The 26,323-nt window shown below is 34.8% G+C and overlaps 1 protein-coding gene across 1 annotated transcript; it reads right to left on the bottom strand.

Moving 5' to 3' along the window:
* Positions 1-11,463: 11,463 nt before the first annotated feature.
* On the bottom strand, positions 11,464-18,701 carry CKS2 (CDC28 protein kinase regulatory subunit 2). The gene is made up of 3 exons (XM_051998268.1): positions 18,465-18,701; positions 12,782-12,909; positions 11,464-11,802 (listed from the first exon to the last, which is right to left on the bottom strand). The coding sequence occupies exons 1-3, from the start codon at positions 18,521-18,523 to the stop codon at positions 11,750-11,752; spliced, it is 240 nt and encodes a 79-aa protein (XP_051854228.1). The 5' UTR covers positions 18,524-18,701; the 3' UTR covers positions 11,464-11,749.
* Between the last annotated feature and the right edge of the window lie 7,622 nt (positions 18,702-26,323).

The following is a 26,323-nucleotide window of genomic DNA, read 5'->3' as shown; positions in this document are numbered from 1 at the left end:
CAGCTCACAGATTTTTAAAAAGTAAATGTTAATTGTGTACTCTATGCATGATGGGGGAATCAGGAAATACAACAGTCTTAATCTCAATCAAATTTTTACTTACTGTTAATCATAACAAGAAGCATGGAATATTGAATAAAGAACTGATCCAGAAAGACCTGAGTTCAAAACCCACCTCTGACAACACTGGCTGTGTGACTCCAGGTAAATCACTTATTCTCCCAGTGCCATAGCAACTATAAACAAAAACAAATCAACAAAACAATAATTATATGAAAAATAATAATGAAGCAACATACCCAATTTTCTGGAATGCAACTAATGCAGTGGGGGGGGAGGGGGAAATCATAATCTTATAAACATACATTAGCAAAATGGGGAGGGTTTAAAGGATTAATGAACTGAATATGCATTTTTTAAAATTAGAAAACCAACAAGCAAGTATACCTAAAATAAATACAAAAAAGAGATATTTTAAAATTAGAGGGGAAATAGATAAGTTGGAAATAAAAACCCCAAAGAAATGACAAATAAAACAAAAAACTGACTCTGAAAAGATTAAATTAATAAATTCTTAATTTAATTTAAAAAGAAAATAACAGAAAATCACTAAGTAGCTAATAAACAGGAATAGTGCTAGCTCTTAGTTTTAGATAGTTATTATTTATAATAAGGAAAGATTCAATTACTCCTATGCTTTCTAGTGTTTTTAACAGGAATGATGGTATATCTTGTCAAAACCTTTTTCAAATTCTGTTGATATCATTGGATTTTTGTTGTTTTTGTTATTAATATGGTCAGCTATGCTCTTCCTGATATTGAATTAGCTTTGAATTTCAGTTATAAATCTCACTTAGTCATGAAATATAATCTTTGTGTTATGATGCTATGTTCTCCTTGGAAATATTTTAATTAAAATTTTTGCATTGTTATTCAATGGGGATACCAGTCTATGGTTTTCTTTTTCACTTTTGATTCTCCTCAAGTTATATATGTCAAGACAATATTTGTATCACAGAAGATATCTGATAGGATATTTTCTCTTCATATTTTTTCAAAGTTTAATATTGAAATTAATGGTTCTTTAAATGTTTAATAGGATACAAATATTAATATATCCAATATGGTCCTAGATTTGGGAATTCATTCATGGGTCATTTAATTTCTATTTCAGAAATTGAGTTATTTGGATCTTCTATTTCCTATACTGTTAATTTGGGCACTTTACATTTTTGCAAATATCAATCCATTTCATTTAGATTGAGAGTTTTATTGTCATATAATTGGACAAAAAAAGTTTATAATAATTTCTTTGGTTTCTTCTTTACTTGTTATGAATTCACTCCCTATTAGGCTTTGGTCCTTTCTGTAATCATCCCTAGATATACATGACAGATCCACAAGTTTGTTCATTCTCCATTAGTTGAATTCCTTTGTAACCTCTTGCCCTTCTATACTATCTCTATCACTTTACATTTTCTGTGTTAGACACTTCTATTATAGCATGCTTCTGGCTAGATCTCTATCACTAGTATCCATAGATATCATTGTCCATGTGCCATCATGTGCTGGAAAAAATAATTTACCATTGATTTTTTTATTTTTAAATTTTTGGATCAGAAGTTCAACTGATAAATTCTAGATATTTGTGAGAGAAAAAGTGTTGGTGAACTAGATTGTACTTCTTCCTGCTAGTACACTGTATTGACTCCAATCATTCTTATGGAACTTTTAAAAAGGAGCATTTACTAATGTGGTACAATAACAATAGCTGGTAGAAAATACCTCCCCCAAGAATCTGTGATACATGCTCCCACAAGTACATACTAGGAGAAAGTGGGTTCAAATCTTACTGAGTACATATGGCAAAAAGTTTAACTCACAGCTCCTACCGTGTTTCCCCAATAATAAGACCTATCCCGAAAATAAGCCCTCCCCTTACTGTGTAAGATTCCTCTAAAATAAGTCCTCCCCCGAAAATAAGCCCTATTGAGATTGCTACTATAGTGAAGGTAATCCCCTGCGTTACACGCTACATTACGGTACCCTCTGTATGCACCGTGTCCCCCCTCCTTCCCCGCCCCGGGTGAAACACACGCCGCGCTCCGAGCTGCATCCAATCAGAGCTGCAGCAGAGAGCGCGTCATCCTGTTCTTCCCCAGTGATTTGCTTGCTGGCGCCATTGAGAGCAGTGCCACGGAGGAGAGCTGAGACAGGACAACATAAAAGCCCGATATGTAAGTGGGAGTGAGGGGGCATGATGGAGGATAAAAGGGGTATGATGGAGGATAAAAGAACTCAGCCAGCACTCACCGCGCTAAAGAAATGAAGAACTTCCTTGTAGAGAGAAGAATAGATCAAGTAATGATTCCTGCAGGAATGACTGCCTATCTCCAGACCTTTGATATTGCAATAAGCAAACCATTCAAGGACCATTTGCGCATGGAAGTCAATGACTACATTGAAAATAGAATGGAAAGAAATCAGCGTGGAAACTTTGTGAAGCCCTCTCTGCAAGAAGTCATGACTTGGGTGAAGATATCATGGCATAAAAATTACTGACAGCTGTGTCGCCAAGGCACTACGAGCAGGTTACCTGGACAAGACATGTTCATTTAAAGAGAGCTATATTGCTGGACATGACAGATTGGGTCTACTTCTTCTGAAGGAAATAGAGGCACAAGACATGCAGGATGGAATTCAGAGTATGGACACTTATAACGATGTTGTTGAAGAAGATGACATGATCATTATTGAATAAAGGTATTTTTTTTTTGTTCACATTTACCTGTTTATTAAAATTGCTGTCAATGTTCATTAAAATAAGCCCTCCCCTGAAAATAAGCCCTCTGGTGTTTTTCTGTCCCCCCCAAAAATTAATAAGACAGTGTCTTATTATCAGGAAAACACGGTAGGTAAGAGAGATTTTTTTCTCATGGATAAACTACTACAAAAGTGCCCCTTAAGTATGATATAGTGTCTTTATTCTTGTAGAGCTGTGAGTTCAATGTTACTTATGTGAATTCAATATTACCATGACTTAGACCTGCTACTACATGATCCTTGTTTAGGATACTTATTAGGATTCTTACAAGGTACTAAGTCAGTGGAATTGATGAGATAACGATTCTCTAATTTACATGTATTTAGTACTTACTATAATTCCAAAAGATTCACACTTTAAGAGAGCATATATAAGGAGGAGCTCTCAGGGCCAAAGAACAGAAGCCCACTAGAAGCTCTTGGGGAGGAGACAGATTCATTCCATTATCCACCTTTGTTGTGGCTGGAGACTCTAGCACAAATCTTTGGAAGTGGAGGAGATTCACAAGCCAGAGAAGGCAGCTTAAGTTCTCGGAACTAAGACTACAGAAGGCCTCTAAGAAAAACTAGCCGAGGCCCAAGTGAAGGAGATAAAACTTTGAAGGAGACGATAAAGAATTTGGACTTTTAACTCCTAGCTGCATTGGGGTGATTACACTGAACCGAAACGAAGACTACCTCCAGAAGCCTCCCAAGAAACCTGCTCCCAGAGAATATTATATATTAGAGAAGAATATTACAGATACTGATGAGAAGATGGAAAGTGCAATGTTTTCTGAACGAAGGAGAAGGAAACCTGGAGAAAACTTACCCTTTCCTTTTCAAAGAGCTCAATCAGAATTCTACTGACCCATTTTTTGAAATTCCCTTCCTTTTCCATTCATTGGATAATTTGTAGATGATCCCTAAAATATGACCAAATTTCCCATCTGTATCATCAAATCTTATATAAGATCAAAGGCCTTCTAGTATTTCTAATCTAAAGCCAATTCATGTTTGATTTTGATGTGTTCTCACCTTGTGAAGATACCAAAGCCAAAATAGGGTGAGGTGGCTTCAATTCTACCTTTTCATTCTTCTGTCTAATTTTTCAATCCTTTACTTAGATCAAAGATTCTAAAGTAGGGAATGAAGGTAGGAGATAATATCTTGCTTTCCTTCCACCAATCACTATCCTAAAATTCCTAAAAAGAGGGAAGTTTTTCTAACATGTCAGAAATAAGGCTTTTTCTGTATAATAAGGGAAAGCTGATAAGACTTCTTTGGAATTGCCACAAAACTTCAGTTTGGGAGCTACCATACAACCATCACAATCTAGACAAAGATTTGGAGGCCGATAGCTTGTGCTTGTATCCCAACAGTTAAAAAAGACATTCTTTGATAAATCTCAATTGGACATATGCATCAGTTTCCTTTTCTTTTTGATGCAAATATTTGGCTTACAGCATAATATCTGAAAAGACATTTGCCTGAAAATTAAGGAATTCATATAGATAGGAGAAAATGATAATTCTTAAGTTCTCACTTCAATTGCTGCAATGAGTGGCACTAATTTATTTGCTCCATTTTCCATTTCCAGCCTCACTGGACTTAAGTTCCCTACATGAACTCTACTGTCCCATACTTTCCTTTCTTGCTATTCTCCATTAAAAGATTTTCTCTTTGTCTTCCCCTTGTCATTCCATAGATTGCTCTTTTAAGAAATTACTGCCTTTCCTCTCCCTCTTAGAATCCCTGGTTTCCATTAAAGTTCAGCTTGACCATTTTCTTACTGAAATCTATCCTAATATCTCCTTAGTTCCCTTCCACCACAGTTATCTTGAATTTATTACATAAATATTTTGTATTTTCATATATGTGCATGTTTTCTCCCCCAGTGTAAGCTCTTTTATAGGAAAGGTTTTCATTTGTTGTTATCTCTGGAACCTAGTACACACTAGGCACTTAATAAATGCTTCTTGATTAAACCCATGATTTCATTGGTGTGGGAATACTTCATACCAATACATTGATACAGTTGATCTAGGGCAATGATAAATAAAATGATTTGTCCCTGGTGCACAAAGCCCTGTCAGAGGCAAGATGGTAAGCCAGGTCTTTCTGATAATAACGTTAGCTCGTTAGGCAAGTAGATATATTCATTTAAAAAAGAAAACTCTAGCTTATTCCCTTATTTAGCTTATTTAAATCAAGTTTGAATACTACCTATCAAGGACTCCTAGGATTCTTTCTCATTTTACATCTCATTTTACATATGTGAAATCCAATCTCATTTTACATATGTGAAAACTGAGGCTTAAGGGAATAAAGTTGCTTGCTCAAGTTTCTTAGGCAGTTTGGTGCTATGACTAGAACACCAATCTCAGAATCCCAGGACCTGAATTCGAATTTTTTTTCTTCACAATTGAGGTCACTTACAACTTTCTCCCTCTCTGAACTTTAGTTTTCTTAACTATAAAAATGATATATGCACTATGTAATTTCTAATCTCTCACAGCTCAACATCTGCGATGTGCATAAACTTTTATCTAAAAATTGCCTTATCAATGGAATTTCACAACTTCTTTAGTCATTTCCTAGTTGATGGACATCCCCTCAGTTTCCCTTATTTTACCATCACAAAGAGAGTTGCTATAAATATTTTAGAGCATATAAGTTCTTTTCTTTTTTCTATAAACATCTTAGGAAACAGACCTACTTGAGAAACAGAAACTACCCAGATATTACTGGGTCAAAGGATATACACAGTTTCATGACTTTGGGAGCATAATTCCAGATTGCGCTCCAAAATGGTTAGAATTCAACCAACAATTTATGTCTCCCAATTTTTCTACATCCTCTCAACATTTGTCATTTTCTCCTTCCATTATTTTAACTAAAATGATAGGTATGAGATGATGTCTCAAAATCGTTTAATTTGCATTTCTCTAATTAATAAAAATTTAGATCATTTTTATATGACTATAAGTAGCTTTGTTTTCTTGATTAAAAAATCACCTGTCTATATCCTTTGATCATTTATCCATTGGAGAATAACTTGTATTTTTATACATTTGACAGTTTTTAAATATGAGATATAAAACCTGAAAACTGAAAAATTGTTTATAAAATTGTCCCAATTTTCTTTGTTAGCTTCTAATCTTGGATTTGTTTTATTTGTACAAACCCTTTTTAATTTAACATAATCCAAATTATTCATTTTACATTTTACAATTCTCTTTATCTTTTGTTTATTCATAAATTCTTTGCCTATCTATGTCTGATTCTGATTCCTTCAATTTATTTTTCTTCTTCTATTCCAATCTAGTATTGAATAACATTGGTAATAATGAGCATTTTTTGTTTCACTTCAGATCTTTTTGGGAGGACTTATAGTTCATTCCCACTACAAATAATTCTTACTCATCATTTTAGGTATTTTTTTTTTTTATCATTTTAAGAAAAAAAATCAATTTATACCTATGCTGTCTAATTTTCTTTTTTTAAGTAAGAATGACTTGTATTATATCAAAACTTTTTTCTGCATCTATTGATATAATTGGTTTTTGTTACTTTTGTTACTGACATAATTGATTATGTTAATAATTTTCCTTATGTTAAATCATCCCTCTATTACTACTATAAATCTCACTTGGTCACAATTTATGATCTTTACAATTTATTGTTGTAGTCTCCTAACTAGTATTTTATTTAGAATTTTTGCATGCATATTCATTAATGAATTTAGTCTATAATTTTTTTTTTCTGTTTTTACTCTTCCTAGTTTAGGTGTCAGTGTCATATTTGTTTCATAAAAGGAATTTGTTAGGACTCCTTTCCCTATTATTCCAAATAATCTGATAGTAGAATTAGATGATTTTTAAGTGTTTGGTAGAATTTATTTATAAGTCCATCTAGTTCTAATGCTTTTTTTTATTTTAGGAGGCTTATTTATGGTATGTCCATCATTTTAAAAAAATAGATTTAATTAGATATTCTATTTACTTTTCAATAAAATAAGCCTTTATTATTTTTGAAATATTCTTACAATTCTCCTAAATTGTTACTGGCATATTATTAGGCAAAAATAACTCCTTATAAATGATTTGATTTTATCTTTTTTAGTAATACGTTCAACCTTTTCACTTTTAATATTAGCAATTTGGTTTTCTTCTCTCCTTTTTAAAACCATATTAACCAATGCTTTTTTTCCCCCCACAAAACAAACATCTAGCTTTATTTATTAATTCAAAGGTTTCCTTACATTCAATTTTGTTAATTTCACTTTTAATTTTTAGGATTTTCAATTTGGTGTTTAGTTGGGAAATTTAATTTTTTTCTTTTTCTAGTTTTTTTAATTTCATACTCAATTTATTGGTCCCTTCTTTCTCTATTTACCTGATGTAATTATAGTTCTTGCTTCAAGTCATAGGTTTTGATGTAGTCATTCCCTTTAATGAAATCGATTATTTTTATGATTTCTTTAGCCTACTCATTCTTTACAATTAGGTAATGTTTAGATTTTGAGTTGTGACCCCTTTTTAAATATAATTTTTATTGCAGTGTGATCGGAAAAAATTGAATTTCATATTTTTGCTTTCTGCATTTAACTATAAAGTTTTATATGGTTAGTTTTTGTAAAGGAACTATGTACTATCGAAGAAAAGATGTGCTCTTTTTTATTTTCATTCAGTTCTTCCCAGATTATTATTCTGACTAGCTTATTTAAAATTCTATTCAGCTTGACTTTTTTGTCATTTAATTTTTGGTTTCTGAGATAAGATTAAAGTTCCTCATTATTGTATCAATACTCTGTCCCTCTGTAATTTATTTAAGTTTTCCTTTAAAAAGATAGATGTTATAGTATTGGTGCATATGGATGGGTTTAGTACTGATATTTCTTCATTGTCTATGATAATATAGTTGCTCTGTTATCACTTTTAATTTAAAGATCTTGGACAAAATTAAAATTAAAATGGATGTAATCATTTAACATTTTCTTTGAAGTAGGAGTGGCTTTTTTGAACATCACTATCTTCTGCGAATAAATCCAGCTCTTCTCTCTATATAGACATTATCTATAGTTGGATGCTTTCTCCTTTACATACCCATATTAGTCACTCATTATTATAGTCAGGTTCTAGTCCCCAGGGATGGGGAATAATGCCTCAAACTTCTGATTTTTCTTACACTTTCTGAGCTCCAGCCATGTTGTCCTTTGCAAACACTCTTGCTCCTTGTGATTTCTCTCTTGGTTGCAAAGTTTAGCTCTCTTCTCTGCCCTGGAATGAAAACTAGGGACTCCCCTCTCCTGCAAGTGCCCACAGCTAGCTAGCAAGGTCTGGCCCTCTGCTCCCACACTTAACAGATGTGAACTTGTTCCTCCTGCCCGGCTCCGTAGACTGGGATTACACCTGGTCAATACATCTGGGCTTGGCATCCAGACAGTGAAAGGTCCCTTCAATCCTCCCCTGTTCAACTGACTCTAATATGTTAAGCAAAATGAAAGTTCCTGAAGTTACGGCTGCAACCCTACCCAGCTATCTCTTGGACTTTGTATAGAATTTAGTAGTCTGCCAGGAGATGTATTGTACTCCAATCTGACCAAATCTCTACCTAGGACCTTCAGGTCTTTCCTAAGGTCCCCCCTTAAATTATCCTAGGAGGATAACTGCTTTGCCCTGACATTTAATTATTTCTGCCATTCAAATTTTACTTTGATACTGTATTTTATCTTGTTTATGGCATCATTTTGGAGTCTAGTATTTCCTGTTTTATTTCACTATCTTTCCAGAGTCTTCAATGTTACTGAGTTTAGAATGCATTGTTAAGTATTTTGGGACTCTGGGTTGAAGCTGTCAACAGCTAAATATTCAACTATTAGACTGAACCAAACTTTTAATTTGTGATATTTTTGGATAAACAACTATATGAAGATTCTTCTTTAAGAAGCTATCTAGTGTTTGAAACATCCTGATCATTGTATTTAATGAGTTTTATATGCTAGAATACTTGCCCAGATGATAATTATGAATGCTTTATTTATGTTTTAAGAGCAATACCCCTAAAGATTTTAAGTATTTTATAGCTGGTGCAATTCTGTCTCACATTTGCCATAGTGGTGCATTGATCAGGATGTGTTGATTCAAATGGCAGAGGGACACATGATGAAGCCCAAATACTCATACTCTCAGAATTATGCCTCAGATGGTTAGGAAATTGTGTTGGAAACTTGAACCAATAGTCTCTCAAGAATGGTTTCTCTGAGTTTTAGGGGAAAACTAGACTGTAGTAGAGATCGTTTTAGTAGATGCTGTCCCTATCATACCCTACCTCTTTATGGTAAAGTACTAAAGGTCTTTTAGGAAACTTTCCATCATACAATTGGCGTTAGTACCATTAATCACCAGTCCTGGGCGACATCAATGCCATCAGGAAATGGAGCTTTTATTTTTTTTCTCTGCCTACCAGTATATGGCAGTATAATGGAGAATTTAGTATGGTGGAGATGCCTTAGGAAAGGATGGCAAAGCTATGCTGAATTCTCCTAGTGAAGGCAAACGATTCTTAACCAATATTAGCTGTAGGATTAGATAAAGACATTGAGACTGACAACTCCATCTTTCAGCCAGGATGTTATAGTGACCAGTGTGACTTGATTCCAGTAATTTGTGTGGTACACCAAGTCCAGAGGTACCACTTTATTTTAAAGGAAGTATTTCCTCTTGTTCTCTAACTCCATGCCGTGTTGTGGTCATCTACATATACATACACAGTGTATGACTCTGCATCCCTCTCTATAACTTGTAACAGAAATATAAGAATAAAAAGGAATGGAAATGGGAAGAAAATACTCAAATGGCTGCAACAGGCTGCAGTGATCAAAAGCAACAAAAATTGTGGGAGATAAAACTTCTTGCCACTGCTGTAGCTTCCCTTTGTGTACTATGGTATCCAGTTCAATCACTAGGGAGTTTTCACCTAGGTCATTTTAACTATCCAAGAAAGCTCAATTTCCATTTTGGCCCCATCTACAACTAGTAAAAAAGTTGGCTTAGCCAATTGTTCCCGATTCCCTGATTGCTTATAAAAATTCAATTTATCTGTTTTTTGGGGGGTGGGAATCCCCTGGTATAACCTTATAAACTGGATGATTTTCAAAAAGGAACCAGGACTTTGGGGATGCCATAGGCTTGTAATGGGATTTGAAAAGCCCTTATACCATACTGAATATTTCAGGTTCTATTAACACTTTCATAGGCTGGCCATTTTTCTCATCAACCTTGTTTCCAGAGCTCTATTTGGTTTTGCTCTGCCATCTGCTTAATGTCACTTTAGCTATATTGACCTTCCAGTTAAAACTGTTGATTTCACCCCTTATTTATGGGGTAGGAAAATGGGAAAGCCATTTCACATCACTGGTGCAGTACTTTACTCAAAAGGGGGAAATCTAATTGCATCTGACCTCCTCCAGTAATAGGGTGGGGAGAGTCAGTTCACCAAATGTATCTCTATTAGAGATTTCTCTTCCTATTCTTGCCAATTCTGTCAGAGAACTGGCAAGCTAATTGTTAAGTATACCTAATTCAGGGGAAGCAAAGTGATAAAAGTTAATAGGTATGGAATCAGAAGACTTACTAGCCAAAATGCTCGTGTGGTTTGCCTCATTTTTTAAAATGAGTTAGGGAAAAAAAATTGTAAAGTACTTCATCTTTGCCAAGAAAACCCCCAGAAGGGATCACAAAGTTAGATATGGCTGAAAAATGATTAAACATGCCTACTTCCCTTAAGACAAAATGGTCATCTAGGACCCTAACAATTTTTATTGGTTTTCCAGTTATCAGATAGCCAAGCTAATAGTACACAATGGACATCTAAACTAGTTCTTTAGATTGATCCATCTTTTTTAAAGGCCCTTTGTAACGCAAATGCTGTGATAGTGCATTTGCTCTTTTCCTAATAGGCTAAATCACAAGACAATGGTGGTAATCTCTCCTTATTCCATTAAGATTAATAACCTTTTAGCATCTTTCCCTTTATCCATGAGATCACTATGATCTAATCTAGTACTCTACATATTCTAGACCAAGCCTCAAAACAGTCAGTTCAAGTTTGGGAATGGGATGAAAAGACACTTTGTAGACCATTTAATATTTAACAAAATTTACTTATTATCACGTAAATAATTAGTTAAGATGTGGATTCAACTGGTGATAGCTTCCCCTCTATGTCCCAGCCCACCCTATCACCCATCATCATAACACCATGGCTCAGTCACAAAATTCCCACAGTTCAAGCCTGAGGAACCTTTATTACTGTGCTAAGAGTTTGTGTTTAAGCAATCAGGAAGCTATATCATTTGACCCTTACTCCCCCCACTATAGGCCAGTAAAGTCTTGAGGACTGTTTCATTGCCTTTCAAAAAAAACCCAGCCTATGTGGCAAGGACCTTCCAGTTTAAGTAGATAGTAATTATTTAAAGTAATGATAGTCCTATAGTACCATGCAATTTTAAACATTCATTTAACTCTTTTCTACATTGTTTTTAAAGAGTTTATTTCCTTGGATTATAATTTCTAAAACAACTGTACATCATATTCATAAATTAACAATGGAAAATTTGAACATAAACACCTACCCCAATTACCAAGTACTCAGACATACATGTAACATAAGAACTTTATTAAACAAATGTAATTCAAGGAGAAGTCAAATAGGCACTTATATTAAAGAGAAAATTGACTAGAGAAAAACTGTATCTTAAACATCTGTAAAGCAGCCTACTTGCAGTGGCATTTAACTGAGCTTTGTTGCTGTGAAGAATACAGCTCATGCACAGGTATGGATGAATGATTTGTACATTTTTTCAAGTATTCACTGAATACTACCATATATACACATATACATAGTTTGAAAAAAAAATATAAGCAAAAACCCCAAATAAACTTCATTTTTGTTGTTCTTTTGGAAGAGGTCTTCTAAAGAGCAGAATATGTGGTTCTGTGGGGGAAAAATATAACAAGATTGTCAGTATAAGAGATGGTCAATTTTCATTATTATTATTATGGAAAAATTGGTGAAATAGAAAAAGGAGTGAACAGAAAGAAAAGCAAACTTTAAAAAAAACCCTCTAACTCAATAGGCTGATTAAATATATCTTCAAACTATGTTAGACAATGGATTTAGTTTGGTTCTTCACCTTAAGTAGGGAATGGTTCATTAGTTATAGCATTTAGAGCTAGAAGTGAACTTAAAAGGATTATCTAATCCATTTAATCGTTTCATTTGAGAGAGAAACTATAACATACAGAATAAAAGCAGATTCACTTTTTTTTTTTTTTTTAAACTCCAAATGTAGTGGGGTTTTTTTCCTTCTATTATGCCAAACTACCAACTTCCACTTGTAACTCAGAAGGAAAAAGGCCAATACTTTCAAATCTTTCACAGAAGGCTGTTTATCCAAAGTTGTTCCAGCTAGCTATATTTTATATGGAAGTAGGAAAATTTAAGAGATGGGAAGTGTCCAGGTTGTTTAAAAGATTACATAGCAAATCTGGGTCTCGCCTCTATTAGTCATTTTGTTTGATATATTATGATTCAGGGCTCACAACACACAGTAAGTTAATACATTTTAAGTCTAATATTTTGTAAGCACTGACAAATTTAGAATACTACAGAGATTTTTGTTAATCACTGTTCAATAATTATTCTAAATTTTCATGAAATACCCATCCAGATATATTTCAAAATAAATTACCCAATATAATACTTGTCTTATTCTCACTAAAGTCCTACAACTCTGGAAGATTACATACAACCAAATTCAGACTTGATTACACAATTCCAATATCAACTTTTAAAAATTTTTTCCTCTTATAACATAAACACTAAGTTAATACATATATACTTAACACCCACTCTAGCTCCAGCATAGTGCAAAACAGAAAATTTAAAGTTTATATTTTAGTGATAAACATACCTGGCTCATGAATCATATAATGAACCCATCCAAGACTCTGCTGGACACCTAGTCTCCTCCACTCTTCTTCAGACATCAGATGGGTTTTTGGTACTTGTTTGGAAAGTTCTCTAGGTAACATAACATGCCTGTTTGAAAAACAAAAACACACACAAAAACTTCAGGTCTCTTGTTTAACATATGTCTAAGTAATTCCAAGTATTTTAAATATAATTCAATTAATTCACACAGTCACTTAATTGATAATTCATAGGATCCTTGAGATAGACTATAATAATCTTTATTAGCAGTCTATATTTAAGAATTAAAAGGGAGCCCAGAAAGGTTTTCATTTTATATATTCAGAAACTGAGGCCCAAAGAAAGTGGTTTGATCAGACAGATGATAAAAAGGCAAAGTTGGGTTTTGAATCAAAGTCTTATTCCAAATTCATTCATCTTCCCACTATTCTATGTTGCCTTTCAGTTCTTAGTAGTATATATTTTATAGTTATATGAAAATACCAACACATATGAGCTAGATGATAGTAAAATTTAACACCCTAAGAAGTGGCTGAACAGCTAGACTCAAGAAAGTCACTAATATCAATATGGAAAGAGGTCTCCAAAAAATGCCCCAAGAACTTGGTTTGTGCTTAGCCCCCATGGCGCCTAATACTTTTTTATCAATGCCCTGGATAAAGGCTTTTAGAAGCATTAACAGACTTACAGATTATATTGAATTCAGAAGGGATAGCTAATATTTTGCCAGCCAGAATCAAGATCCTAGAAACTATAAGGAATATGACATGTTGGGACACAGGATTGAATCTAACATTAAAAATGGACAAATGTGTTAAAATCTTTTAAATGTCAATTCAATCAACCAACCAACTTCACAAATAGTAATTCAGGGAAATACAGCTAGAAAACACTTTTGAGGCAGTCTCAAAACGAATCAATAACATAAAGCATTAAGGGAATAAAACATTAATATAGAACCTATTATGTACTAAGAATTAGATAGGCCTGTTACATATAATCTCAATATGATCTCATTTATTGGTCACAAACAACCCTACGAAGTAGGTGCTGTTACTGACTTGTCCGGTATAAGTATCTTGAGGCTGGATCCAAACACACAGGTCCTCCTGACTCCAGGTCCACTCCTGCACTGCAATACTGATCGCTTCTAACTGTATGCTGAACTTGTCAGAGCAAATATGGGTTATCAAAGTTTGTGACTACATTTTGATGAGGCTGATATTACTATGTTTCCAAAAATGTGCAAGATCATGGCATGATAAATCAGTTAAAGGAACTAGAAAATTGGGTTGTTTAATAACCAGGAAAAGATTCAAATACTAAATGAAATAGAGTAAGTGTTTGATATATATATATCTGAAAAACTGTCACCTGGATTAAAACTTGTTTCATTTGATCCTAGGGAACAAACGAAACAAAAGGGACAAGTTACAAAAGGAAATTCAGCCTTGGGAGCTATTTAAAAGTGGAACTAAGTGGGGTGGTTCTAAAGTCTTTAAGCAAAAATTGAACTAAGATGACCCCACCCCCAATTTGCAAGTTAAATTAGATGGTCAGAAGGACATTCTGAAGCTAAATTTGATTCAACAAAAAGAGGACAGCTATTTGAGGAAAAGCATAGGACACATTGCAGAATGTTATTTTTCAAACTATAGACTTTTTTGGATTTGGAAAAGGAATTGGGAGTTGACAAGTAACTTGATTATTGAAGGCAAGAGTTTATATGAATTCAAGGGACAGAATGATTTTAAGTTAGCAGTCCTCTCTATCTTTTCTCCTTCAGTGCAACTATTCATTTTGATTGCTCCTTTTCCTACCCCCCTCGTTGTACAAGGAAGGTGTTGTAAATAGGAACGTGGTTTACTTGTATTGGCTTTTTATGAATGTGATTATCTATTAATAATGATAAGAGGGATTCAGTGTGGAGTAGATTCTATATTGCCATTAAATAGCTTGTGATTTGGGACAATTCATTTCTTTTGGGCCTCAGTTTTTTTAAACTACAAATTGAAGTTAAGACTACATCTAAAGACATCATCTGAAAGTTGAACAGAACTTTCTGGTCTTATTAACAAAGACAGTGCAAAATGAACTTGTATTAAAACAAATGATTATCCATTTAATTCAACTCATGATAGAGCTTATTAGCCATGGACTAATATTTAGATTAATGTTCCATTATCATTTATATGGCCAGAAGACTAACACTGAAGAATTTTTTCAGGATGCTTGACTATTAGACTGGAGAGCTAAAAGATTAGTTAGAAGAAAAGGGAAGAGAGGACTCTGGGGAAGAGAAGGCCTATTAAAAGAATTGAGGTAGAAACTAGATTCACGGTAAAAACAACGTATGGAGTTGGAAAGAAAGAAATGGAATGACAATAGGACTGATCAGTTAGGGAATTTCCTGAGTTCTCAAACATGCAATGTGTGATTAAAAGCACTATCAGCATCTTAAATAACCGAGTAGGGTGAAGTAACGATTTTGTGAAATCTCATAAAAGTTACTGAATAATGGTGGTATAAAGATTGCCTTGAAATGGCGTCAGAGAACAAGCAGTATTCCAACTCCCCTACCTTGACCATTATGAGGTTAGACATAGACAGAATGCTAGACCAGAATGTAAGACCAGGGAAAGCTTTGTTATCAACAGGAAGGCATATCTCAGAACTAGAAGATCAATGGAGCAGGGAAGGAAGATTTAAAATGAAAGTTTGTTATTTATGGAGCAGGCTTTCCAGAGCATAAGTTGAAAAGGGTGGGAAGAAGGGCTTACAAAGAGGGAGGGGTTGAGAATAAGAAATGATAGTGAGGGGTAGAGTAGAGTTTGAATGACAATGAGGTTTAGAATTAATGGGATGGGAAGGGCTATAACAAGGCAGGAAGCAGCAGAAAATACTTTCCTTTTACTTTAATGATTATTTTTCAACCCCCATTACTTCAATTCTAAGTGATATCAGCCTTTACAATTTATACAGCTGGAAAAGCATCATCCTGGCACAATCGGACTCAAATGTCTGAGCTTTTCTAATATACCATTAGAGACAAGCAAAAAGTTTCCCTGAACAATTAAACTTTTAAACAAGCCATACTTTTCCCTCTCCTGTTCACTCTGTTGCTTTAAAATCAGAAAGCTTTTCCTGACCTTAATTTAAAACCTACAATCCTCTGATAATACATTCGAGTTTCTTAATCAATTTTGTTAACTCATTTACTTAATGAGCCTACGAAGGAACAGAACTATTTCTAGTATTAACTAAAAACTATAAATGCTTATGCTTATGTTACCAGTTCTCAGGTATTAAGATTTTCATTTGCTTGGAAAAGTCATTTTACCTAGGACATAGCCAGTACTTAACAAAAAGTTCTGACTAATAAGTACAAGGTGAAAATTAGCTATAACTTTAAATTTCACTAGCTATTTCCTCAAAAATTTAGGGGTTTATTATAACATACTAACAGATGTGGTAAAACTTCACAAATGTCTCTCTCTATATATACACAGCTATGCCAAATTCAGAAACTTATAGTTCATCAATGAACTTTTAAAACAATTAATGCTGTTTTATTTTGGGTCATGAATCTCTTTGGCAGTTTCAAATTTCCTGATGTTAATTTAACTAAAAAAATTTTTATTAAGTATTTCAAGAGGTCTTTCCCTAGACATTTGTGGCTTTAGCAATTGAAGGCAAGTGAACAATTCAAATTAAAATGTTGACAGTACAAAAATAGTACTCTACAGTGCACAATGTGGACAAGATTTGAGATCTAAATGATACTGAATTTAAATACTTACCCCAGTTAACTCTCTAAAACTCAAAAATTACTAATGTCACTAATGTGCATTAGTAGAAATTTCCTTGTTAGGCTATTCCCTACACATCAAGGAAATCACAAGTGTGGACCTAAAATAAGTAAGAGTTCTTGAATGAATTACTTTTTTTCAATCATTATATTGCTGTCTGATATAAAGAGCTCAAGGCTCAGCAGTTCTTGTTAATAAAAGTCAATATTCATGAGAACATAGCATTTAACTTAAACCTTTTAACAGTTCTTTATTACTTTTCCCTACAATTTTTTAGGAAAGCTTACAGATTTACAAAGTTTGACTTAAAAAGTAGTAGCTATTCTCCAGCCAAGGTGTCAATCATGACTCTAAAGGGGCTTAAATACTAGTTGATTGATTGATTGATTTGAGTTGGGTGTGGAGGTGAAAACACGAAGTATTAGGCTTTCATTCAGTAGAAGTATGACCCTAAATTCTTTCAGGTTAGTTCTGAGCTGCTTAAAATAGTAACTCATGAAACATAGGACGCAGGCTTTTTTGTTTTGTTTTGTTTTAAATGAAGATCAGGAGAGATTATGATTTTCCTTCCTACTTGGATAAGTCTTCTTACCACTGCTCAGAATCCTTAAGTTTCCTTAAAGGCTTCCTTCCAGAGCCACCTTTTAATGGAATCTTTCCTAATGTCTTCAGCTCTGGCAATCCCCTCAAAAATCACTTCGTATCCAAATTATGCTTACATCTTAAACACAACATTTATGTAACGTGTTGCCTTTGGGAAGCTCAATTCCTAAGGTCCTCGAAAGAGGTTGGCTCTCAGGGACAGTTTTTCCGAGCAATCTTAAAAAATGTTAGTTGATAACAAGAAAAAAATCTACCAATGCAGACAAAACATCAACAAAACCTTATTAAACTTTAGACATAACGGGGAAAAAAGTTGATATGGGTGAAGATGGAAGGGAAAGAAAAGAAAAATTAATTATAAACTAGAACCTACTATCACAGCTAATTATGTCAATAGGAAAATAGATTTAGAGTTGAGACACTTAGTACTAATGGAGTCCAACTCCCACATTTTAAAAATGAAGAAATTGAGGCTCAAAGTGTTTTAAGAGCCTAACCCAGAGTCACAAAGCAATGTCTGAAGGAGGTTTCTGCCTCCAGGGTTACATGTATTAATACCAAAGTGGCTTTAACACTCAAACTCTTCTTCAGGAGTTGGAGATACCCTTTTTCCACCACCTCCACCCGCCCCTAATTTACATCCTGGTAAGTAAAATAAGACATTCAGCTAGTCTTCGCTGGGTCTCAGTTTCCCAGTTTGAAAAATGAGTGGATTCTATGACCTCCGAGTTGTCATGCAGCCCCAAACTTAACAGTCCTATGATATGAGAGGTATGTAAAGTGGGAATGACGTTCCGTGCAGCTGCAATTGAGAATTAAAAAATCACTTCATTAGCTTGGGATGAAGAGGCCTGGCGAGGACTCCACTTTTCTCCTCTCCAATTGAAGGGTTAAAGGGTCAAAGCCAGAGTAGAGAACACGCTCCACAAGCCTGGGGTCCACATCTCTTTGCTCTGCCTCCCCACCCCCATCTCTCCTAAGTTAGCACGGGCGAACAAGGATTCCTTCTCAGGTCCTGAGCGTCCGTTGGACTTCGTTTCCAGGCGGCCGCACAGGCCTAGCACGCGAGAGCTGGGCGGCTTTGTGCGCTCTCGGCGCCCTTTCTTAACGGGCGACTTCCAGACAAAGGAGGGAAGGCAAAGGGGATGCGTAGAGAGAGGGGGGGAGGGGGGAACGGCCAGGGGAAGCCTCTCACTCCAGCTCTTCACGCGCCCCCGCCCGCCCGCAAGCCTTCATTCAAGGGCTTCTCACCGGTACTCGTAGTGCTCATCAAAATACTTGTCCGAGTAGTAGATTTGCTTGTGGGCCATGCTGACGGCAGCGCAGAGTCCCGAAGAGCTACGCCGGCGAAAAGCAGAGGCACCGAGGAAGACACCAGGGAAACAGAAGCAGCGACGGAAACTACAAGTAACTGCTAGGAGTTCCCTTCCCCCCAGGGGTCTTGATTTGAATCCAATAACCGGGCGTTGATTGGACACGAGCAACAACCACTCATCGCGCGCTCTCTCCGGAAGGGGTGGAACCCACTGGAGGTTTCCAAGCTTTGCCCAACCCCTAACGCTCATTTCCTCATCCGCTCTCCTGGCTCCTCACAATTGACCAATCAGAGACCTGTTGCGAAGTTACCAGACCTGTAGGAAGCAGGTTGCAGGGGGCGGGAGGAACTATGACGTACACTAATCCAGGGTCAGGGGTTGGACTAGGAGGAGTCCGTCGGTTAAGTGAGAGTTGGAGGCGGGGCGAGGGGAGGGAGGCGGGAAATAAAGCTGGGCTGGATTTTGGAGAAGTTCGCCTTTGAAGACGCAGTTTTCTCTTCAGCTAGCTCGTGTGTGCGCGCGCATGCTTAGTGGAACGTTAGAGGGGAGAAGAGCGGTTAAGGCCGGTAGGGGCGGTGCGGATTCTCTAACGCAACGGTTTCCTGGGTTTCAACCTCAGGGTGTGCTGTGGGGCCGTTTTGCTGCCTTGGGGATTGGAAGGCAGTGATGATGTAATATAGTCGCCTAGTTATTTTTAGTTGGGTTTCGGTGAAACGTTTTTGAGCACGATCCCCCTTCTCTCAAAAGTTATATATAGAACATGCACATACTTAAGCCTTTGATTTTTAATTATAAAGTTGTTATAAAATTATGAATAATTATAAGTTATTTAAAATCACGATGTAATTATAAAATTTTAATTACACATGCAATTAAAATGCGTAAATTATAAAAGTGATGGAAAATAGAAATTTTTAAAAGATGAAAATGGAATAAAAATCTTAATTCTAAGGTTCTGTTAAAGTTTTTTGCTCTTGAGCAACGTGATTAAATTGCATCATTTTCAAACAATCCTTTCACCTTTCACCATTTAAATAAATTGTTAATTAGCAATTAGATTTAATTTAATTTAGCAGCTGAATGTTTCAGAATTCTTTTTCTATGAAAGAGTACTACTGAAGAGTCGGCAGTACAAAATAAAAGGAAACTTGTCTCTGATTTTAATACAGAAGAAAGTTTTCAGCATATATATATATATATATATATATACATATATATATATTTATCTTTATGCCCATTCTGCTTAAGAGGTGGTGTTACTCCATAATTTCCTATTCATGTTTCTATATTTTAATTATTTGAAGAATGGCAGGAAGGACAATTTGGTTTCATTGCAGAATGCAAGAGTAATAATAAGACTGAAATGGCTTCTCGGAGCCTGGGATAAGCTTGAAACCTGAAACTGTAACCTAAAATCAAATAACTGTACTTTAAAAAAAATAAGTGATTTTCCTGATGTGTCAGGCAACCAACATTGCCATTGAAAACAAAAAACAGGTTGACAGTACATGCAATAGATGTTCGCTATACAGACCACTAGTAACTTCAGTGACAAGGGCCTCAAGTTACACACAGACAGTTCATATAAAACCTTAAAGTACATGTATATCCTGATATTCTACAATTAACCATAAATATCAAAGTAAAACATTACTGACAAAGCAAAGCTAATTAGCTGTAAAATAACAGTATTAATAGGCTATATGAAAAGAAGTTTAGCTACATATAGGCATATAAACAAAAAGTAACAAAGAAAACATTGGTATAATTTGAATACCAAATTATGCAGTCAAATGAGTATAATAGCAAAATAATAAATATTTAGTAGTTAACAAACAGCAATAAAATAAAACAAAACATGCAAAGCATATTTTACTCGATCAATTGCTAGTATTATCATTTGAATATGTGGAACTATTTATTCTGGCTTATCAGTAAAAAAAATCATGCTAGTGTTTGGTCATTAAGCTAATTGCAGTCTACCTTCTCAGTCTTTACTTTCTCAATCATAAGATGCTATGGGTCTAGTTGGAATACATATATTAATGATGAGGTCAGGACTTAGTTGCCCTCTCCTATACCCTGCCTCAGTTTTCCACATGCTAATGATAAGAGTTATCATAAGCTTGTTATGTCCCAGGCATTGTGCTAAGCATATTACAATTATGATTTCATTTGATCCTCCCAAGAATTCTGGGACGGGTACTACTATTATCTCCATATTAGCTCCATTGAGGGAGCTAAAGCAAACAAAAGTGGAATGACTTGTCCAGCTCATTAAACCAAATTTGAATTCCAGTCTCCCTGACTCCAGGTCCAATTAGTACCCTATCCACTTTTTCACTTAGAAGACCTAAGCTTTTAAATAAATATCAACTGTTCTGAAAGGGGGCCTTTAACTTGTAGATGGAAGGAGTTGAACAGGGTAAGCCAGAAACAGGAGGATCAGGAATTAAACAGAAGTAACAGTAACAATGATTGATTGACAGCAAGGTTGATTGACAGCAGGGATTCATGACTGGAACATGGATACTTGTCTAAGCTTGTCCAGTGCTTATACAAGCTTAGAGAACACCTGGTGCTAGTCAAAGTAAAACAATAATTATATGATTTTGCCGGAGAATAAGATCATCCAGAGGGTGAATGCAGAGGATTGTTGTTATGGCAAGCTGAGCTCACAGCTTGTGTGCTGGACCTTAGCTCTATAAATAAAGGTTTTTTCTAGTATCTTGACAACAAGCCTAGTTGGAACAGACCTATTGATAATGAGATCAAGCCCGAGATGACCTCTTTGTCTCTTGCCTCAGTTTCTTTTGGACTAATAAAGAAGATATCAGCTTTTTTGGAACCAACTCTTCATTTCTTCCTCTGTGTATGCCCCTTGGAACTATAATTTTAATTTGGAATCTGTTACTCTCTTTTTTTACCTAAAGGAAGTCTTGTCCTATGTATAGATACTATCTATTCCCTTGGTCCACCTAACTCTCCCAGAGTACTATTTTGTGAATAATACCATCTTTCATTTGATCTTTGAGTCTGTCTCTATGGCTCTGTACTTATAAAAAGCTTTTCCCTTTTTATTTCTGTGAATCCCACTCAAGTAGAGCTAGGTTTTAATCTTCTGAATGATCACTTATGCACTCAATACAATAGATGCAATCAATCAATCAATGGAGATTTACTAAGTCTATAAAGGCTTTGACAATTTGTTAAATGCTGGAGATATGAAAAAAGAGGCAAAAGACAGTAGCTTATAGTCCAATGGGGGAGACAAGGTGCTTACAAATATATACAAAACAAACTATATACAGGATATATAGGAAACAATTGAAGGAAGGTATTAATCAGCCATTCATGGTAGTGAGGTCTTTAGGGTGTTCTTATTTATGAATGACACTATATTGATCAAATCAAACCTTAGATTATCAGAGTTCTGTGAAGCTTTAATGAAATTATTTGAATCTTTTAAATGATTAAATATATGTGTTCTACATGGATAGAGAGGGTACATAAAATGCTACTGCAGAAAAGGCAAGGAGAATGACAACAGAAAAAAAAGACCCTCAGAATTAGTAATTAAGTAGTGATTTTTGAGAGGGCTGTTTCACTAGAGTTGTAGATTCAGATTACAAGAGGCTGAAGAGTGACAAGATGATAAAGTGGAGATAGTAATGGAAAGAATACTCATAGGAATCTAATAGTTAAAGAGACAGGGAAGATATGGAGGAAGAGAGATAGCAAAGTCAAGGGGAAGTTTTTTTCCCTTTTAAAAAAATGAAAAATTATTCTGAGTGCTGGGCTCTCAGGATTCAAAGACAAAACTGTAATAGCTTCCTCTGCCCTCAAAGAATTCACAAGTCTATAGGTATCAAGAAAAGAGTAAATAGAGGAAAAACTGAAAGGAAATGTCTTGGGATTACTTAAGGAGGAGAGTGAGAGAATAACTAATCTGTAGATAAGTGTCTGGAATTTGTGACATTTTGGTAATGGAGTTGTAAATATGTTTATATAGATCAGGTTCAATCTTGGGGATTTCTTAGAAATCATTCTCTATGGTTTTTCCATAAAACTTTACTTTAAAGTCTAAAAATATGGGTTTTCACAGGTGTAATCAAGAAATTCTTGAAATCTCCTGGAAAAGGCATACTTGTTAATAGAGTCCAATGACTCTAGGTCAAGTATATAAGGCCAACCTGAAAATAAGTTGTTTTATTATCATGCCAAGGAATTTGTACTCACTAACCATATATTCAGATTCCTTAGGCACAGATTTGGTTTTTAGAATCTTTCAGGCTTTCAGAGAGTACCAATCAGCAGCATTCTGTGGCATTTTAAGAAAGAAAAGTAAAACATTTCATTAGAAAGTGAGAAATAGAGAAAGGGGGAAGGGTGTGTCAGTCAAGGGAGAAAATAGAAGTATTTAAAATGCAAATGCAAGGCTTTATGGTCAGAATAAGAAAATATTCCCTGTACAAAAGCAGAAAGTAAGTAGAAAAGACTAAATACTTTTATGATTTTAAATGCAGTCCTTTTGGAAAATGGTAGTATCTCCTATTTAAGGACAGCAAACTTGTTATAACAGTAGATGAAAGCATCTACTTTTAAAAATCATGGCCTTTAAGAGTTGGGGACTTTCTAATATTAGGCCACCAGGTAGCTGAGAGATTTCTACATTGTTGGTCCATCAAGATGTAGTGAAATGATTGTGATTCCTATTTCCCCTTCACAAAGGCCCCTCAAATGGTTGGTTTCTTCTCAATTTTTGTTCTTGATTTCTTTGAAGCATTTGACACTTTTGATCACTGTCTCTTACTGGATACTTTCTCCTCTTTGGATTTTCATAATTCTCATTTGTCCTGGGTCTTCTCCTTCCTGTCTGCTCTTTCCTTAGTTTTCTTTGATTAATATTAATCCCTTTCTATTTTTTAAATACTATCTTTATTGGTGATCTCATCTGTTCTCATAATTCAGTTATCTCTGTGCTAATAGTAATAATACTTAGGATTTATATAGTACCTTGTTGTTTATCCTTTGTTCTCAAAGAGACCATGACATCAGGGAGATGATGCTATGACATGCAAGTGAGTTGGATTTAAGTGAGAGAAGACTGTTACCTGCCTCACTTTACCCTCCAGATCCATTTGGGTCCAGAGGCAAGATACAAATCGAGATAACTCATTTGATCCTCATAGCAACCCTGGGAAGTAGGTCATATTCTCATCGCCATTTTACATTTACGGAAAATGAGCGATGATTTATTTAAGGTCATATAAGTGATAAGTGTTTGAATTAGATTTTAATTCAGGTCTTCTTGACTCCAGATCTATATAATCAGTTTTAGTCTCCCTTTCAAGCTCAAACTTATAGCTCTTAATTCCCTATAGAACATTTAGAACTGGATATCCCTTAAGCATTTCAAATTTGACATGTACAAAAGAGAATGCATTAAAGTTCTCCCATGAGACCCTTCTGTTTCTGACCTTCTCTGTTCATGTGGAATGAGAGAGAACCTTCCCAATCTAATAAGTTTGCAGCTTTAGCCTTGATGATTCATTTTTCACTCATCTACATATCTTATTTCTACCTTCCCAGTATCCTCATAGATCCCCCTTTCTCAATTCATACAGCTGCCATCCTAGTCTAGACTTTCATCACCTCATACTTGGTCTATTACAATAACTTTCAAATTGGTCTCACTATCTCAAGCTCCACTCATTTTAACCCATCTCCCACTTACTCCCAAAGTAATTTTCCTAAAAGGCAAGTCTGACTATGTCATTCTTTCCATTTCCACCTCCCCCAGCTCAGTGAATTCTAGTGCCTTTCTGTTACTTCCAGGATCAAATATAAGACTTAGAACTTGACCTCTTCCAAATTTCCATTTTCTCATTCTTTACTTTTCTTTCCTGTCCCTTCTTTGGTCCAGTAACAACAGTTAACCTCATGATGTAGCTCACATGCGAAGGAGGCCTTTTTACAGGAAGCTTCTCCTAATTTCTCTTAACTGCTGCTGCCTTTTCTTCTAAGGTTATTTTCTATCTATTCTGTATGTTGTTTGCATGGATACATTTATTTATATGTTATCTCCTCAATTAATATGGAAACTTCTTGAAGTTAGGGATTTACTTTCTTTGTATCCTCAAAGATAAGCTCGGTGCTTGGCACCATAATAAACATTTAATTCATGCTTTTTGATTAAGAGAATGACATTACTCTCTTCACCAATACTGTGGTCCAGACATACTGTTCCTTACAGGTGGTGATCCATGTTTTTGTCTCCATGCCTTTCTACTGGCTGTCCTCCATAATTGGAATGTTTCTAAGATTACCTTGTATCTATTTTGCACACAACTATTCATCTAGTGATTGTTTTTTTTTTTTTTTTAACTAAAATGTAAACTCCTTGAGGACAAGGACTGTTTCACTTTTAACTTTGGACACATTGTGCTTAGCAAAATGTTTTAACTTCTATGCTAATTAGGAAAATTAGAGTCAGAATTAAAGATATTCCCAGTGGAAAGCATTCAACATCATACAATAGCAGTTGCCTTATCCTTTTTTAAGATGGTTCTTATGTATGTTCTTTTTATAATATGTGATTTTATTAATGACATCTGAAATAAAAAAGCATGTGAAATAAAATGCAATATTTAAAAAACAAACCTTCCATAATATCTACATGTAAACACACACAGTGCTAAATATTATGTGTGCTTATCTGAATAAAGTTAATATTTCCTAGGATTACTTGATTGTCATGAGAATGCCAGGATTAAAGAAATATGGCAACTGTAGTTTAATATTCATGATAGGATAAGGAGATGAGCCAGAAAGGACAGTGATCATGGTACTAGTCCATGACTCTAACTGACAAGCAAGAAGTGTTATGGGAAAAGAAAGTGTGTATGTGTGTGTGAAGACCCAGATAATCACTTCTCCCCAAATATGACCCAACACTGGTACAGTTTTGAAGAGTTTGTCCTAACTCATGCTTTGCTCTTGTAGGTAATCTTGACCTAGAAAATTTAAACATACAATATACAGTAGCAAATGATTATAATAAGTTTGTGTTTGACAAATATGTAGGTTTAAGTTTTGGGAATAAGATTTCACTATTTGGTAAAAATTGTTGGGAAAAGTAAAAAGCAGTTTGGCAGAAATTGGGTATAGATTAATTACACCATTTACTATTTAAGGTCAAATTTTCATGATCTAGATATAAAGGGAAATATCAAAGTAAATTAGAAGAACATAGAACTCAGTGCCTATCAGATTTATGGGTAGCAGAAAAAAATTATGAATAAACAAGAGATAGCATTGTGAAGTATATGAAGGATAATATGTATCATATTAAGTTAAAAAGGAATTGTAAAAAAATTAAAAACCAAGGAATTATATACATAAACCCAATAAAATTAGATTTAGATTAGAAGGAAAGCAGAAAATTGGGGGGGAATTTTATAATTTTTTATATAAATATCTCATAATACTTCAAATACAAAAAGAACTTAGTCAAATTTATAATAATACAAGTTATTCCCCAACTGATAAATGATCAAAGGCTATGAACAGGCAGTTTTTCAATGAAGAAATCAAAGCTATTTAGAGTTATGTGAAAAAATGCTCTAAATCATTATAGAAATGCAAATTAATATCTTATAACTATCAAATTGATTAAAATCATAGAAAGGGAAAATGATAAATATTGGAAGGGTTATGGGAAAATTGGGATACACAATTCACAGCTTGTGGAATTGTAAACTGATTCAACCATTTTGGAAAGCAATCTGAAAT

Source organism: Antechinus flavipes, chromosome 1 (assembly GCF_016432865.1).
Source record: "Antechinus flavipes isolate AdamAnt ecotype Samford, QLD, Australia chromosome 1, AdamAnt_v2, whole genome shotgun sequence".
Classification (NCBI taxonomy): domain Eukaryota; kingdom Metazoa; phylum Chordata; class Mammalia; order Dasyuromorphia; family Dasyuridae; genus Antechinus; species Antechinus flavipes.
The sequence above is the reverse complement of the archived record's forward strand: the minus strand, read 5'-3'. Positions and strand labels throughout refer to the sequence as shown.

Bases quoted from the DNA above. Each gene is read 5' to 3' on its own strand.
- CKS2 (XM_051998268.1), bottom strand. From the start codon at position 18,523: ATGGCCCACAAGCAAATCTACTACTCGGACAAGTATTTTGATGAGCAC. The intron at 12,910-18,464 runs GTGAGAAGCCCT...TTTTTCAAACAG, and splicing joins GATGAGCACTACGAGTACCG to GCATGTTATGTTACCTAGAG. The intron at 11,803-12,781 runs GTATGTTTATCA...TTTCCCCCACAG, and splicing joins TTATATGATTCATGAGCCAG to AACCACATATTCTGCTCTTT.